At 42.0% G+C, this 17,222-nt stretch overlaps 2 protein-coding genes across 3 annotated transcripts in view; one reads left to right on the forward strand and one right to left on the reverse strand.

Moving 5' to 3' along the window:
• Positions 1-970: 970 nt before the first annotated feature.
• On the forward strand, positions 971-8,189 carry SLC46A2 (solute carrier family 46 member 2). Its single transcript, XM_067316716.1, is given in 6 exon segments — positions 971-1,120; positions 1,123-1,212; positions 1,215-2,310; positions 4,198-4,281; positions 5,841-5,997; positions 7,495-8,189. Coding segments are annotated over 6 exon segments (1,635 nt in total). The 3' UTR covers positions 7,553-8,189.
• SNX30 (sorting nexin family member 30) overlaps positions 4,243-17,222 on the reverse strand; it is a 59,351-nt gene continuing 46,371 nt past the window's right edge. The window contains exons 8-9 of one of the 2 annotated variants that reach the window (XM_067316717.1): positions 16,330-16,482; positions 8,967-14,358 (exon numbers count right to left, since the gene is read on the reverse strand). In XM_067316717.1, the coding sequence (XP_067172818.1) occupies positions 14,299-14,358; positions 16,330-16,482 (213 nt within the window). In that variant the 3' untranslated portion in view covers positions 8,967-14,298. Of the gene's footprint in view, positions 4,328-8,966; positions 14,359-16,329; positions 16,483-17,222 lie in introns of those variants that run through there. The other variant, XM_067316718.1, reaches the window with a different exon arrangement.

The raw sequence follows: 17,222 nt of genomic DNA on the forward strand, positions 1-17,222 counted from the left end.
AGATAAGCACAGAGGTTCTGCTGAGCTTAGGGAGAAATGCAGGGAGGGAAGGAGAAGTTCTCCAGTGAAAGCTGCCTTCAGCCTTTCTGGACCAGCAAAGGGGCAGCAGATATCTTGAAGGAGAGGAGCAGCACCATCCCCCATGCCAGGAGCTTGCAGGAGCATCAGCCCTTGCGCTAGGCAGGCGGCACCGGCCTGGGGAATGCAAGAGGCCAGGGACGCTGTGAAAGCACTGTGAACACGCATGTGGCATCAGCGCCTGCAAACACACACAGCTGCCCAGCAGCACGTAACTGTGTGCATCCTGCCTCCTGCTACCACCCTGAGATGTGGCTGACGTACAGTTTCCACAAAGCGGCCACTTACTCACCCTGGCTTCCCACTCTACTCACTGCTTATTCACAGCAGAAGCCAATTCCAGTGTATAAATCAAGGCTTTTCTCCTCCTCTTAGAAATTCCCAAATTGTAAAATCCAGAGACAAAAGCATTTGGAGAGGCAGTTGTGGGAGAAAGGTTGCTAAAAATAGGCTTTTTCTCATTTCTTTTTGGTGCAATTTCCTGACTGCATTATTGAAACAGCAATGACAGAATGGGTGAGATTTAGCAATAACACAGAAAGGAGCAGGTAAGTTCAAAAGAGCCAGCTGCACCATGATGTGGAAGAAAGGAAAAAGGGCTGGAGGCAGGGGGAATTCATGAATTAGCTGATAAATAAACAGACAGCCTTTGTCCACCCCCACATCTAGGTGTGAGCCTTGTTTCCCCAAGATTCCTCTCACACATGAGGGATGCCAAAAGGAAAAAAAAACTAATTGCAGCAATTACATGATCAGGTCATTTTCACTTCCTAAACTGGGAGACAGAAATTCCCCTGGGTCATATGACCTGTTTTGAAACTCTACCAGGAAGATCAGCAACAGCAGTGAGCAAGTGCAGGGCGTTCTCCATCTGTACAAAAGCCTCTCTTGCATGAGCCAGAGATCAGAGCAGTGTGGGGATGTGCGTGTGTGCACAGATGTAGCAAGGTGCTGTGCAAATATTCTCTTATTCAGGTTTGCAAAATTCTCTGATTCTGTGCTATCTGGCAGATCTTTACTTTTTTACTTTTTTTCTTTTTTTGATTCGCCTCCACTGCTCCACTTCAAGTATGTCTCCAGAGCAGAACTTCTGAAAGGGCATTTCCTGCAGCACATCTCCCTGAAAACAGGTCTCCCCTCTTCTGAAGAACAGCCAGCCATCAGCTGCCATGGTGGGGATAGCAGTAATGAGGACATGGATTGAACCAGTGGTTGCTGGCTCCCAGGTGGCCAGTGCCTTCTACGACACAGGGCTGCTACTGGTGGTGAAGAACTACTACAACCAGACCAACTCAACCTCTCCCTCTCACTCACTACAAGATGCTCAGCAGAAGGCTGTCTCTAATTTCTATATCATCTACAACCTAGTCCTGGGCCTGAGCCCGCTGGTGTCAGCCTACGGCTTGTCTAAGCTGGGGGACAAGGTGCATCGGAAGATTCCCATCTGCTTCCCTCTTTTTGGCTACTTGGGCTCCAAATCTCTCCTGCTCCTCCTGATCCTGCTGGACTGGCCAATCGAGGTGATGTACGGGGCTGCTGCTTTCAATGGGCTGACAGGCGGTTTCACCACGCTCTGGGCAGCTGTCATGGCTCTGGGATCCTTGGGCTCCTCTGAGAGCAGGAGGTCTCTGCGGCTTATCATTATTGAGCTGGTGTACGGCCTAGCTGGCTTCCTGGGAAGCATGGCATCGGGGTACCTCTTCATTGGCTTCAGTGATCGCTATCGAGAGGGCACTGTGCTGGTAGGCTGCAGCATTGCTTGCTATGCTTTCTGTCTCCTTTACAGCATTTTTGTTCTGAAAGTCCCCAAGCCAGCAGCTCCCTGCTCAGCCAAAGCCGAGAGCGCAGGGGACAGTGGCAGCCAGCTACCAGCGAGCACAGGAGCCTCAGGGAATTTCCACTCTTCTGAGAGCGGCAACCTCGCTCCAGTAGCACCCTCAAAACTTATCATTGTCATGCTCTTTGTTGGGGCGATTCTGTATGACCTTGCAGTGGTTGGTGCAATGAACGTGCTCCCACTCTTCTTGCTCAGGGAGCCTTTAAGCTGGAATCCCGTGGAGATTGGCCACGGCAATGCTGCTGGGTATGTGATCTTCGTCACCAGCTTCCTGGGGGTATTTGTGTTCTCCAAGTATTTAAGAGATACTACAATGATCATGATTGGAATGGTATCCTTCAGCGCTGGCATCCTCATCATGGCCTTTGTGCGGTGGACCTTCTTGTTCTACATCGGTGAGATGAATTGCTGTGTGTGGGAGTGAGTGTAGTCTGAGAAAGGGGCTAGGATGTTTCTGTACTAAGAGAAGGGTCTTTGCTCTGTTTTACTGGGAAATCCAGGGCAGGAAGCTCAGTAGAGAGTCACAAGAATAGTTCACAAGAGCGTTTCGTTGTCATAGTAAATGAGATGAGTTCAAATACTGAGGTCAAAACACTGTTCAGCATGATAAGCAGCTTTCTCTGGTTTCCCTCCTCTTTTCTCTTCCTCATAGTCATCTACTTTACCTAGCAGCAGGACCATCCCCTCTTTCAGCAGCTCACAGAATAACCAGATTGTCATTCCCATGCCCCGTAGCCCTCCACTCACTTACGATGTAGGCAGCTACTTTGAGCTACCAAAATCTATAGGACTTCGGAGGCAAGGGTTTCATCATTCCCCTTCCCAATGTTTGGCTTCAGATTGCTACACTCGGCGCCCCAAAATATCCGAAAGAGGCATCCACTTTTGTTAATGCTTAGTTTCAAGGCTAGATAACTTGTAATTTGTTACTTGGTCATAATCCAAACCTGAGCAGGGAAACAGTGCTTACAATGTGTGGGAGTAGGAATTCTTGTTGGCTATTACTACTAGTCAGACAACACTGCTGCATTAATACAAGGCATGTGCTTGTTGTGAGGAAAGGCTTAAGGCTACAATAGCAAAAAGTTGGCAAAGATTTCCTATTAAGTGAACATCTTAACACATGATTTGTTTTTGTTGCTGTAAGACATTTATGGCTGATGGGGAATTTAATAGTGGAACACTGGATCTGTTTCAGCAACTAAAACATTATCACAGTGTAATGTACAAATCCTACACTACATATAAATGACTGAGGGACAGGTAACAACAGATGGGCCAGACATCCCATGAAAAGGAAAAGGCAACTTTATTATTGGGAGGTAGCCTCCACAGGAACACAGAAAACAAAAAACAAGAACAACATCCTTTGTGGCAGTGAAATGGATGATTCATATTTGACAAACAGAAAGAGTATGTCACATGGCTTCCAGGTCCTGTTTCTGAAAGTGAGGAAAAGATGAAAGAGAAATGACCTGAAGAGATTTTCCTGTGTGTCCCTAGAGGGAATGAGAAATTGAAAATCAAACTAAGTTATTTTTAAAGGCAAAGATAGTAGGATATCACATTTGGTGTACTAAAAGCAGATAAAAAGAGAGTGTATTTTTTAAGAGATTTTGTTTATCCACTTGGCAACCAGGCTGGGGAAAAAAGACAAAACAAAAATAATATAATACAAATGTATGTTTAAAATTAAGCCCATCATCAACACATGCTGCCACACCATTCACAAGATGCTTGTTCCTTGCATTGTAGAAGCACCTCAGCACACTAGACATGGACTGAGTCTTTGCTGAGATCATTTCTGCTGACAGGAAGCCAGCTACTGTTCCCTAAAAATTTCCACACTAGAGAGAGCCTAAAATACTTTAGCCCAAGCCAGAAGCACCATGTTACTAAACCAATATAATGTCATACTGTCCTGCAGCACAGGATGCTCTCTCTGCTTGTGAGATATGAATCATCCACCTCACCTGTCACAGAGGACAGTGCTATATTCCAGCTCTGTTGGGATTTCAGGACAGGCAGAGACCAAGAAACTCTAGGTCTAGGGAAAGTACTCTGCCGGTCGGAGAGATAGCTCATGTAGCCACCATTTCTGGTACGAAGCAAGGACTTACACTCCTATTACAGGTTTGTACTGCTTTGTGGTACTCCAGGGACAAGAAAAGGCAAAGCAAAGGCTCTGTCCAAGCCTCAGGCATGTAGTCTTCAAAAGCGATATTTGTATTATGAGACAGGAAGCAGGTACTGATGATAACTAAATATTTATTGCATTACAGCACGGGTAGTGATGCTCTTTGCCCTCATCCCCTTACCAACCATCAGGTCCATGTTATCCAAGCATGTTGAAGGATCATCTTATGGTGAGTTATATTATCAGTCAAACACCCCCAAGCCCCTCCATTCAGCCTAGAATACAAAGGCAAAAATAAGTTATTGCTACCAACTGCATATTACATGATAAAAACAGAGCAGTTGGTACCACAGAAGGGAAGGGAGGAGCAGAAAAACTTGCTGAACGGGATTGTCACGTAGAAACTTCTCCTCCCTAGTTATTTCATCATACACCCACAAAATTTTCAGCACATGCTTTAAGAGATTACCATTAGTGTGCAGCTCAAAGGCAGGGAAAAAATACCAGAGCTCAAAAGCACAGTGCTCCAGGGAAAATCAAGAGAAGGAAGAAGTTGGAATGAAGCAGCACAACAATCACACCATTTACGTTTGCCTTCTTTTACTTCCAGCTTTTAGAATGATGAATTTCCTTCATCTTTTTTTAGTTACACTTTCTATCTCTCCCAAATGATGTCATATTTGGATATCTTACAAGCTCAGTCAAACAGATGTAGAAATCAACCTGCGGTGCTACTGTACAACATCCAATTTCCTTATCCGTATATTGATGGATAATACAAAAATAGTCATGTAGAAGCTGTGCTCTGTCACCAGTTCATTCCTATTGTTTGTGCTCCTTAAAGTTGTCTGTAACAAACCCACCTAGTTGCCACAAATAATGCAACTTGTACACCAGATTAATCAGCACGCTGTTTGGATCATATGTCAGCCTCTCTTGTCTTTAACCTTCAGCATGAGCTACCCAGGCGGCACTTGGCTACGCTGACAGATGAGTTCACAAGCAGGACAACGCAGTGGAGCAGCCACTGCCTGGGGGTAGCTGTGTCCTTAGGCTGCGGCAGCTGGCACTACGCAGGTGGAGAAGGCAGTGAGGGCGACAGGTTCATTTCATAGCCCCGAACCAGCCCCCAGTTTGCACACGCCCGGGGGCTGCATTGCTTCCCCTGCCCCCACTTACCATCGCAGAAGCAGAACCCCAAGCTTAAGCAAGAAAGATTATTCCCAAGCTGTTTCAGTTATAATTCAACTTCTCCCTTCCCTCCTCCCTAAATATACAAACTACACTCAATGCCCACAGTGGACATGAGCTATCCTCAAGACAGCACTGCCACTGACACCACCAATGCTCCAGAAATCAGGTAGTATTACCATTTTAATCCAGCGGATCAGCCTTCTGGCTTACGACAGAAGCAGACCCTGACTAAAATCTCCCTTATCTTAAAGATGCTAGCCCAGGTCCTTTCTACATCCTATGGAAATGAGCACTTTTATTTCCCAATCTATTGCTGCTTTCTCAAGCAGCTACCTCAACATCTGGAATAGCTCAGATTAGCAACTGTTTAAGTAGCCAATTTTCTAGATAGTTCTTTTGTCCTATGCCTTAAAGGATAAAACAAGGCATTTAATTCTGGTCCAGAACAACAGCAGGTACAAGATCATACTATCTGGCATTTGTTAAGCAATGACCACATCAGTCTTCCATGCAATGGTGATCTGTGTGGAGTCTGCAAAGACATACCACAGCAATTTTTTCTCCCCAGGGATAACCTATTTTCTTGTTTTACAGGTAAGGTGTTTGTTCTGCTGCAGTTGTCCTTAGTCATCACGGGAGTAGTGACATCTGCCATCTACAACAAGATCTATCAAGGCACAATGGACTGGTACAGCGGGTTCTGTTTCATTCTGTCTTTCCTATTTGGCTGCCTAAGTCTCCTCCCTGTAAGGTAAGGAATGGAAAGGGTCTTGTTAAAAAGCACATTAATTTTTCTTTATTATTCCTGATTCTAGGTCTAAAATGTACAATGAAGACTGGAAAAAGAAAAATATTTTTGTTTAACAACAAAAATTCTGCAGAACTAGATCCACAAATATCAAGAAGGTTCAAAGAATGAAACTTGCAAGTGGTTTAACCAATGTTTTAAATCTTCTTTTTGTTTAATGTAACATGAATCGCTGTAGGAGGAACATTTAGCTGTGCTTAAGAACTAATAATCCCAAGGGACAAAGCCTTCATGCAAAAGCAGTGCTTGATATTACTGAAACAGTAGTAAGTAGAGAGGGGGAATAAAGCTTTATAAAGTAAAACTTTTTTTTAAAATCCATTACAGGTTATTTATCAGTGTGATAGAAAAGAGTAATTTCAGTTTCCCTCCAGTGTTTCTTTCAAAGAGAAACCATTGCCACACAGTTGTGGAAACGGTTACTCTTCTGATGCCCAACTGAATTGCTCAGCTGAACAGCTAAAGAATGACTGAGATCTATATTTTCAAGAGCAAGTTCTAAGCACAAAATCAGCTTAGTTTAATTTCAGGAGAGAAAGCTGAAAGAGCATCTCCAGGACATGTCAATCTACTCTCCTAGAATGTTTATGAGGGATCTCCCTCCATCTCTCCCATGTCACTGTCCCCTCACCAAGTCCCTCCAGCTCATTGCACTCCTTGAAAGGGCAATATTGTCCCAGTGTGAAGTTGAAGCGGACTACGATAATATATTTGATCCATGCAACAACAATATCCATATTCAGATATAGGGCAGATGCTGGATAGACTACCATCTGACCTGAACCAAAACTCTTGCAAAGTTTTGTTGTTGCTTAAAAAAAAAGTAATAATAGCAGAAAGTCTGAGGTCACCATGTATCCTCCATCAGCTTCAGTACTATCACTGAGATATGAAGAGTGGAAAAAAAATTAAGGAAAGCTCCTACACTATCAGCTGTCTGTCTAGTCCAGACCACTAGATCCTTTCTGGACTTTTCAGCATATACCCAGTGTCAGCAGGAGTGCAAGTGCAGGAGAAGGCTACTTCATTCTCCATCTTTCCCAAGGCTCTGCTTTCCTCCTCATATGTTCCTGATGCAAGAGTAATCCGTTTCATGTGCACAAATCTGCAGTTTAACAGAGAGTCACTGCTAGATACTCAATTGCTTTTAATGTGGTCTACAAGTAGAAGTTGAGCATTGTTACAAGCACAAACACAGGTACCAGGACTTCAAATCTGGAAGATGATAAATGGTGTCCATTTCATTGCTTGCAAATACAGCAACTTATAGAGAAGCTGGAAGGTTCTCCTAAGGAAGCCCATAAGCGCTCAGCCAGCTTCAGACACCTCAGCAAAGTTTAAACAAAGCCAAAGACTTAATGAGGAAAGAGGAAACTCTAGTTTTGGGAAGTAGCTTGCTAGCTTTTCTCTTGTAATGTGTATCTTTATTGTTCTTTACAGCATTGTGGCCTTCAAACAACGTTCAACCACTGGTTCCCTTCAAATTCTGACAGCCTGACAGAATTGCAGCTGCTAAAACATCTTTTCAATTCTCTGAGCTGCCCAAGGGGAAGGTTTGCTAACCATTCAGTCCCTACAGATTTGAAAGTGAAAAACATCTATGTTCCTATTTCATAGCACTGCACAACCTCTTAGCCACTAAACTCAGCCAGGACAGAGAAGTTTGCCTTGTTACTTACTCTGTGAGATGATGTACTGCAGAGACATGCTGGCTATTGCACACCAGCCGTCTTCAGAGCATTTTGGTTTCACTCTAGGCTGCTTAGCAGTATTGACTTAATAGTGCAGACAGACAAGAAGAGCATAAAAACAAAAAAGAAGGTTTTAGCCATGCTGTTCAATTTGGAAGAGGGAAGATGAGCATCAGGCTTAGTTTTCCATTAGTTCTCTTCTTGTCTGTTCAGTTAGAAATCTCGAGGCAGCCCTGTGACTTTGGCTTACGAAGTAGGGGTCCACAAGTAGCATGCTGCATGTGTGTGGGGGTCTGCAGGACTCCCTTACTCTAATGAGTGTTAGAGACAAGTAGAGAGAGTTGTCAGCCCATCTAATTGATGTTGCAAGGAAGAGCTCTAAAATATAGTTATATCATTAAAAAAAAAAACCCACTATTTTGTAATCTCTGCAATAAAACACTACTGAACAGATGTTTGTCCCTGATTTCTGGGAGATTGTAAAATGCTTTAACAGAGCTTACAGCAGGACACCTATGATTTAAGAGCTGACATTGACATTTCAACTCATACCACCAGGACCTACTACACTTGTAACAAGTTAAGAATTGGTAAGCGAAGCACACCAGTACAGTTTTTATGGAGGCATAAGGACCCTGATGTCAGGTAGTAGTCATCTTGCTAGATCAACCCCCTTTAGAAAGGAATGCTATGCAATATAGCAACTGGCATGAGACATTATCAGCTAAATGGTTCAAAAGCTAAACAAGGTTCATAAGACTAGCATGCCCTAGAGAGATCAGGGTCTAGACTATGTCTCTGCTTACACACTGATTGAATTAACAAGGATTAAGTTGTTTCCAACCCCCAAGCTGTGTAAAAGTAAGCTAAAAACTCTACAGTAGCTGCATTAACCAGGAAGCAACCCAGGAAGTCTCAGTCTGAGCCAAGGATCTGGCAGGCAGAAATTGATTCCTCACTATGCAACTCCCCTGCTCAGAGGGGGTTACTGCCATGCCCATTGCCCCCTACAAGTCCTATTGCACTCTCTCCTCACCTCCAGGCTCCACTTTCACAAATTATTCTACAGCAGTGGACAGCTGAGACGTAGTTGAATCAGCAGGGCAATAGGCTTTCAAGGGAAGCATATTTGCAGTAAGATCACGAGCTGCCCAGCAAAGCTACTGCACACATCATAACTTCAGTCGTGAAGACTGCAAGAAAAGAAACATTTATTCTAGGTAAAGAAGTCATCTTTTAATACATTTATTGGTCCATTCCATTAAATTAATTGAGGTAAAGAAATGGTGCATTTTTTTAAAAAATGTACACACTAACAGAGCATTACAAACAATTTTACCTCAAAGTGTTTTTCTCCATCAATACTAGTTCCATAGTAAACAATGCACAAAGTATATTTATACAGAGATATATGAAAGGGAATAGAAGCATGCCAGCACCAGAAATCAAGACAACATTTCATAACCTGCTAGTCTGAACAAGAGCATAGTTGGTAGATTTGGTTGAGTACATGAAATAAAAGCCTCATTCCCATTTTTACATCATTTACTTGCTAATTCACACAAAGACAAGTCTTTTCACAGCTTTCATTTTGTTTTTTAATGGTATGAGTATGCGAAGTAAACATGTTCCAGCGAGCAGGTTTTACACAGGTCAAAAGTAGCACACAGTTTGCACAACGAGCAAGCAATGTTTCAGTCTTCAGTACTGATGTCTTGAACATAACGAGCACTAACTCGGTCAAAGCAAGCCTGCCTTCATGCACAAGGCATAGCTCTACAAACCTTAAGAAGGGGCAGATGGATGCAGGTACAGAGGAAGGAAAAGAACGAAGGTGGCGCTGCGCTATTTTCAAATGCTAAAGAACAAAACCCTGGTTGTTCACTGCTGTAAGAAAAATATCTGTCCCTTTGAGTGGTGGGAAAGTGGCACTGGCTCCAATCCTGCACTCAGATCTGAAGGTGTGGATATGTATACCAGTGGCAGAGTTAACAAAATGGTTCATCTTTAAAGTGTAGAGTACCAAGGCCTTCCAAGTAGGCTTGGACAGCTCCTACCTTTTAGAGTTTTGGCAAGTCATTTACATAAGGGTAAGTAACATTCGGACAAGTAACATGCTTTAGTCAAGCAAGCTTAAAACTAGTCCAGTTCATTACAGAGACTTATACGCATCAGATACACTGGCAGTACTCCACAGTGCCAAGTGTAGAATTAAATACATCTGTATGATTCCTTAAAATTGGCTAAATAGCACCCCAAAAAAGTTTAAAATGCAACCTTCACATTCCCCAAAGGCAAAGAGTTTATTCCTGCAGTCCCCAGTTTTACTGTCAAAAGTATTTCGCAAGTACTAGCAAGTCTCCCACCTTAAAAAGAAACCTCAATTCCCCTACTGATTGGTTATTGTAGTAAAAGGTTATACACCAAGGGAAAGACTGTTCTACCTTTAGGATTTAAGGAGGCTAAACATCTAATGAGCTAATTTAGTTCATTTCTACCTACCGCATTTTGCGCATTTTGAGTGGTCATAAGCACCAGTATCTTAGATTTTAAAAGCCTGACACATTAATCATGCACAATTTCTTGAGAGGAATGAATAAGTTTCAACAAAAGCATGGGTCTTATCAAAACATGAACAGTCCCTGTGGGGCTGGGATATCTTTGTATGTTGATATCTGCAGGACTGACACCTGAGGCAATACACCATGAACAGGCTGGGCAGAGCCACTCCTCCAAGGTGCTCTCACAGTAGTTCTGCAGCCCCTTCACTGCCAGTTACACTTTGCTTTTGTTCCTCTCTACCACTTGTTCCACCGCTCTATCCCTAGCAGAAGCATCATTATGACAAAAAAAAAGTCAAAACAGACTGCACTGAAGAATCTGTAGTTTATTTTTTGATGCAACTCATGCTTGAAGAATTAATGCCCTTAAAGGCTATACCTAACACCATTTTATTTTTCAATAGATACCTGAAAAATCCATAATGATGTTTTAGTGTCTAAGTTTATTGCAACAGTCAGAACCTGATGATGATATGTATGAACAACACAGTTCATACCTGAGCATGAAAACAGGATCTCAGTGCTTGCTTTATTGTGCTGGTGCCACTTGAGGAAGAAACAAACAATCCTAGAAACAGCATGCAAGTAACCAGGACAGCAGTGAGTTATGCGTTCTCTGAGACAAAAGTTGTTCTGGCTCTGGATTAAAAAGAAGACTGGGTTAATTTAAGTGTTTAAGGACCCACATCTTACATAGGCTTGTAGGAAGGGCGCAACTACTTTTGATGACATTTTACTGCATGCAGAGAGGGTGACCCTAAGTGACAGAACACTCAAGTTACTCAAGATGAAGCTCCTGCACTACTCGCGTCTCTGCTTTCCTTTCACAAAATCTTTTGCTTTTCACCATTAACATTTGGGCTCTTCAAATATAGAGACACAAAAGGTCTACAAGATCAACATTGCAGAGCTGCACTAACAGCTCAGTCAGATCTCAACCTCCCAATAACAGCAGTTAGTTAAGTGTACTCTTTACATCTTAACGGAATTTCTTGCCTGTTTGTAGCTTGCCCACTCTGCCCTGCTGCATCACATCTCAAAGTCAGGATTCTCCCCACACCTCACAGCCTCTCCCACAGTAACCCTGTGGTTTACAACAAGAGCTCTTTTTTAATAAGGAGACTCCTTAGTAGCCCATAGGGGCCAAGAGACCCACTACTACACACTCTTCTACACAATTCTTGCAGAGGACTCTTCTTTTTAATGTTAAGTTTTACTTTCCACGTAGAAGTTTGAGAGGTTTTGTTTTTTTTCAGTCATCCAAGAAATCTTGTTGCAGGCCACAGCCTGAGCTAAACGTTCCAGCCTTTCCTCCGGATTAACTCGGTAGGTGCCACAGAGCCACATAATGCAGCAGGGAAACAAAGTCTGCCTGCCTCTCAACAGCTTTGCCAGAAAGGGATTTATCTGAGATGAAAACACAACTTGGTCAAGTAGTAGTTTAAGAGTCAGACTGCAGAATCAGGAGCCTCAGATTAAAGAAAATCTAAATAGAAGCTCCAGCAGAAATAGTTGCTTGTTGATTTAAACTTAACTTGGGACTCCCCACTGTCCATTATGCTCCTCGCATACAGCTGCACTGTCCAGTACTAGCTTGCCCAGAACCTCAACCCATTTCAGTTTTGACTCAAAACTGCAGGGAATAGGACACAAATCTTATAAGGCATCAGAAAGTCTACTCACCTGTTTTTAAACAAAAACAAAAACAACAACAAAAAAACTTTTCTGCTCATCTTGCACTGCTTTTTGATAGGGTAGAGGGAATAATGTCTAAATATCAGTTCAAATTAAGTTTCACTTGACTTGCAGTGATGCAGAGTCAACTGGGAAACTCCATTTCACAGAAAGAAACCAGGTCACAGAAGCTTGCTAAGGAAAAAAATCTGATGTTTTCCCAGTTTGTGGGAAAGAAGGAAGGCAGGACTAGCCTTTTGTTTACAGTATCTTATGAGTGCTGGAACTGAGAACATGGCTTGTCTACTGACTGAAACCCTGAAGGTGGTCAGATTGTTAATAATATGCATTTACAAGAACTTAATTTACAAGGGAAAAAGGATGGAGAAAAATATTGGATTACTGCTTCAAGAAACCTTTTAAACACTCCCTTTGAAAAGCAAGAGTGGTTGGTTGTTCTACACCTAACAGCAACCTAAAGCAGAATTCCTTGTTACACCAAGTAAATGTATGAGAAACTGGCAGCTTAAATCACAAAATGTAATTTCTGTTTAGTACCCCAAAGCTGTCAAAGGAAGTCATGTCAAATACGAAAACCTCTTAAAATGCCTTAAACTTGACTTCTCCCACCCAGGGAGCACCACCACATTAGCCTGACAGCCACCACATTGCAATGATAACTCATCTTGACAGTTGCTATAAAGCCTCCAAGCTGAGCAGGGGAGCTTCAGGCACATTTAGTGTTTAAGGACACAATCCAAACCAAAGTGATATTTGATACATCATCACAGGATAACACAAGAGTTGTATATTTCCAATAACTGCACTCAGGTTCTTTGCAAGAGATCAAGTAATCGCTCAGAAGTTTAGCACTAAGCATTCAAAGCTATTTATTCCTCCAAATCCTGATGTTACTTTGACATGAGCCCCAAACCTCCTCACTTCTTATAGATAAAGAGTTAATCCAGAATTATCTGCATGCTGTTAATTCAAAAGGATCTCAGATTCACCATGGCAGCATTACATTCTCTAGAAGGTACCTAAGGCCACTAACAACATGGAGGCAGCTACTTGAGGTTGGACCATAAGGGAAAGGGAAAGGAGGGACTTGAATAAGCAGTTACATTTAAGGCCAACAAAAACTTAACAGGAGAATAGATCTGTACCAAAAGAAGTCTCAAAAGACTTGCCATGTGGCTCAGAGACAGCTATGAACACTGCATGTACCTTATAGGGGTAATACCTTATTTTTTCCCTATCAAACCTCACTGACACATTTAAGGCAGGTTTCACACTCATGATGATGCTTGCTGTAAGCAAGCACTTGACACTTTTTGGCTTTTGGCTGCTGCAAAAGAATAGAGAGAGAAAGCAAAATTCCATCTTTACTACAGCAGGCACCTTCAGCAACCAAGCCCAAAGGGGCTCTAGTTCAGAAGAAACAAAATATTCCTAATCCATGTTTAAATCTACTGTGTAACTTCCAGAGCTAGCTTTAGTAAAGAATACAATAAAGACTCATACTTGCTTCCATCATTCCCAGAAGCTTTGAGAGGCTGCTGTTTAACTCACTCCCACACCCAGGCCTATTTTGATCCCCAAGTCAGTCACAAGTACACTTCAGCCTACTGACATTACTTCATAATCACCACGGTAAACAAAGATATTCAGTATGAACCAATAGCATGCCACACTCACAAAAAAACCCACAGTTCATGCTTGCATCACAGGCTTTCTGCAAACGGTGTCAGTATGTTCTATCTAGAACCAGCCCAACCTCCACACAGAAAAGTCCAAAAAATCATTTTATCTAGAAGGACCATACAAGTGGTAGCAAAACAGAAAACATTCTTTTCCAGCCTTTCCCTCTCCTTCCAAAACATAGATAAGGAGTGGTTAGGAAGTACTGTATCATGGGAGTAATTATCTTTTTTTAGATCAAACAAAACAGAATGGTACTAAAGATGTCATTTGGCACCTTGCAGTAGAGTTTATTTTCATCTTTTTAGTGTTCCACTCATCAGTTCCTTCCAGACTAAAGAGGTAAGTTTTATTGAGATCCCTGTGCACTTTCACTATGAGCTCAGGATCACTCCATAGGATGGAGAAGGAACCACTCAAGGTAACTCAAAAAGATGAAACATATCCCAGTTTAAACACAGACAATGAGGAAGAAATTCAAATAGTTTTCAGAAGGTCTGTTCCAGCCTAAACACAGCTGGCACTTCGGTTAACTTGACAAAAGAGTCCTTCATATGGTTCCAGTATGTCTAGTGGTACTGAGCACAGAGGTGCTAGACTGTCCATGAAGGTACTTCTTATTTGGTCTCTGGCTTGTCTTGCAATAGTGGTATAATCGACTCCCACGCTGTAAGGCACTGAAGAAAAGAAATAAAGATTAAAGAAATTGATTGTATACAGCTTCCTGTAATTTTTGACCTGTCCAGATCCAAAGAATGCAAGTTCAGGAAGACTAGCAGGGTCTTTTATAGACTATTGCAGGAAGGAAAAAATAAGAGCTCAAACAGCAAGGAAGTGTTAGGAAAAACAGTTTTAATCTCCTTACCTCCCCCCCCCCCAAAAAAATTAAAGCCCTCCAAGTCATCAGCTAGCTCAAGTCATCAAAAAATCTTTCATAATAACCAGGATTTCCAAGTATCAGCTAGGTTCCACTGAAGTTATAAAGAAAACAGCTATCAGCTAGGCAGACAGACTAGTTTTGATAGCAGTTCACATTTTTGTGGCATGTCTGTGGGAGATGGCTGTTTTAGTTGGTAGTTTATAACAGCAAGTATTATAAACTACCTCCACCAAACTTATTTGAAAAAAAATCTAAGGACTAAAGGTAAGTACTTCAGAGATACACGATATCCCAGTAGACTTCAGAGACTTGACTCCACTGCATTTGATTAACTTGCAATAGTAAAATAAATGTGGAGTCTGGCTTGCGGGCTATTAGAAGGTTTCTCCAGGGTTTGGACTTGTTTCCCCAGACATGCATACTTATCTGATCTATGGCCCTTGCTTTATGTCATTACTCTCCTGACGGTCCACAACTCAAAACGGACAAAGTAGACCATCAAATGTGTTTTAATAAACACTGGGAATAGGCAAACTCATCTCCAGCTCTTACAGTCACAAGTTACTATTGCCAAGCATCTTTTTCCTAATCTTTTATTAATTGTACTGAAGGTGAACAGAGTACTTCTAGTTGTGTATCCTGAAGTGATTAGGTGCTTTCCTACTAAAAATATTCCTTGCTGCGGAAATGAGCAAAACTAAGATGTACAGATGCAACACTCAGATGCAGGGACACTGCTGGACATTCAGTTAGCCTTTAATCCCTTAAACAGCAGCCTCAGAAAAGGGAAGAAATTAGGGTGAAGGAAGTTCTGTGTGACTGGCTATGAATTAGAGACAAGATATGCACTAGAAAGGGCAAAGGAAGTGAATCCTAACATTATATAGAGACATAACCCAGCACAGGAGGTTGTTTATAAAGTAAATCTGAAAAAAATGCAATAGGCAAGAAAATCAAATATGTTACCATACATAAGCCTAGTAGAGTATGTACTAACCAGGGCACTGGGTAACATTTTCTCCTAATATCAAGGAAAATTAGATGAACAGCATATACATTTGAACTCCAAGGGCCTTTTGCTTTAAAAATGATCACCTGATGTTGAATCTCAGGTACACGTACTCCAAATAAAGCATAAAAATCAGGTACAGGTACTTGACTAGGAATTTCCAGAACTAACATACAAGCATTTCTTGAAAGCAGGCAGAAGTGCAGGAATTGTCATCCTGGGCAGAGTCTAAAACACCCAACTGAAGTGACAGAACTATGTTCAAGGAGATGGAGATTAAACTTGTTTATTCATACCAAGCACAGTCTATACATGGACCCAAGGATGTATATTAACCCATGTAGTTTGATTCTTAAGAACCACAATCAAGACATTTACTAGTTTTAGTATCACTAGCATACACAATTTTTGTTTTTCATCACAGAAACAGCACCACTAACTTTAGGAGACAAATTACTGCTGCTGATGCAAAAGTCAGCGGTTCAATCCAAGAGAGACAAGCATCCAGTACTAAGTGCTGTTACAGGGTTACCCTGCAAGAGATTGCTATTCTCATACAGATCACTTGAGCATGACCAGCAGCTCAACAGGTTACAATAGTGCTGTGGAAGCCTCTTTTTGTCAGCAGCTTTAAGAACTAATTCAGGCATCCAAGATTCTTTTCTCCTAGACAGATGAACACTTCCTGAAGAATCATCGCTACCTCAGAGGAAATCAAACTACCCTTATTCCTGCCAATGCTATTGCAGTGCCACATACCTTCTCATAGTACTGGATGTTTTTATCTGCCATCCCCATGAGTAGCTGCCTAAAGTCTTGTCGCTTGTTGTTTTGCCATCTCTCCATATCTGCTTTCAGGTCTGCATTGAAACACTCTACTCTGTCTTGACATTTCTCAACGTCTGTGGGTACCTGAAGCAAAAGAAATTAAGATTTAAACAGTTGCTGAGAGTGCTAGATTCCTGAATTAGTTCAAATCTCACTGAACAAGGCTACAGATAAAAGGGTGACAGTCCAGTGGTTACCCCAAATAAACTCAGTTATGGCTGCAGGGAGAAAAGCCCCAACAAGGCGAAGACAAGATTGCTTAACATGTTCTATGCTGTTTGAGGTGGCAGGCAGTTGTGTTAATCCATCTCCATGCCAGAAACTGAGATAGACTGAGAAAGAACTTGCTGGAGGCACATGAAGAGGAAAGCCATTCCACTTAAGTGCTGGGTGCCTAGACTTAGTTTCTGATTCTCAAACTAAGCAGTTTGATTGCAGCTATAGAGCAAGCTTTCTCTCCCCCTTCTCATTTACACTTGAACTAGATATTTCCTCATTTTCATAGTGCAACTCACACAAGAAACATTTAGGTTTGCCCAATGAGTTGGCCAACAAAAGCTGAAGTGCTGTATCTTGACTGTAGTAGATAAAGAGGACAGAGCATTTCACAACACCATTGCTAAAGTAGCACAAATCTTAACCAAACAGAGTGAGAAATAGCTTCGTGCAAGCTAAGCCAAATGTGGGAAAGCCAAAAACAAATGAATGCAATGGACAATGTGGCATTTGTTTTGTTCCACAGCCATCACCAGAGATCAACTACTCTTTACCTGCAGGTCCCAGAATGGAATATGACAAGGATCCTCTACAGGGCTTCCAACATA

The sequence above is a fragment of the Apteryx mantelli genome, chromosome Z (assembly GCF_036417845.1).
Source record: "Apteryx mantelli isolate bAptMan1 chromosome Z, bAptMan1.hap1, whole genome shotgun sequence".
In the NCBI taxonomy this organism is placed as follows: Eukaryota; Metazoa; Chordata; class Aves; order Apterygiformes; family Apterygidae; genus Apteryx; species Apteryx mantelli.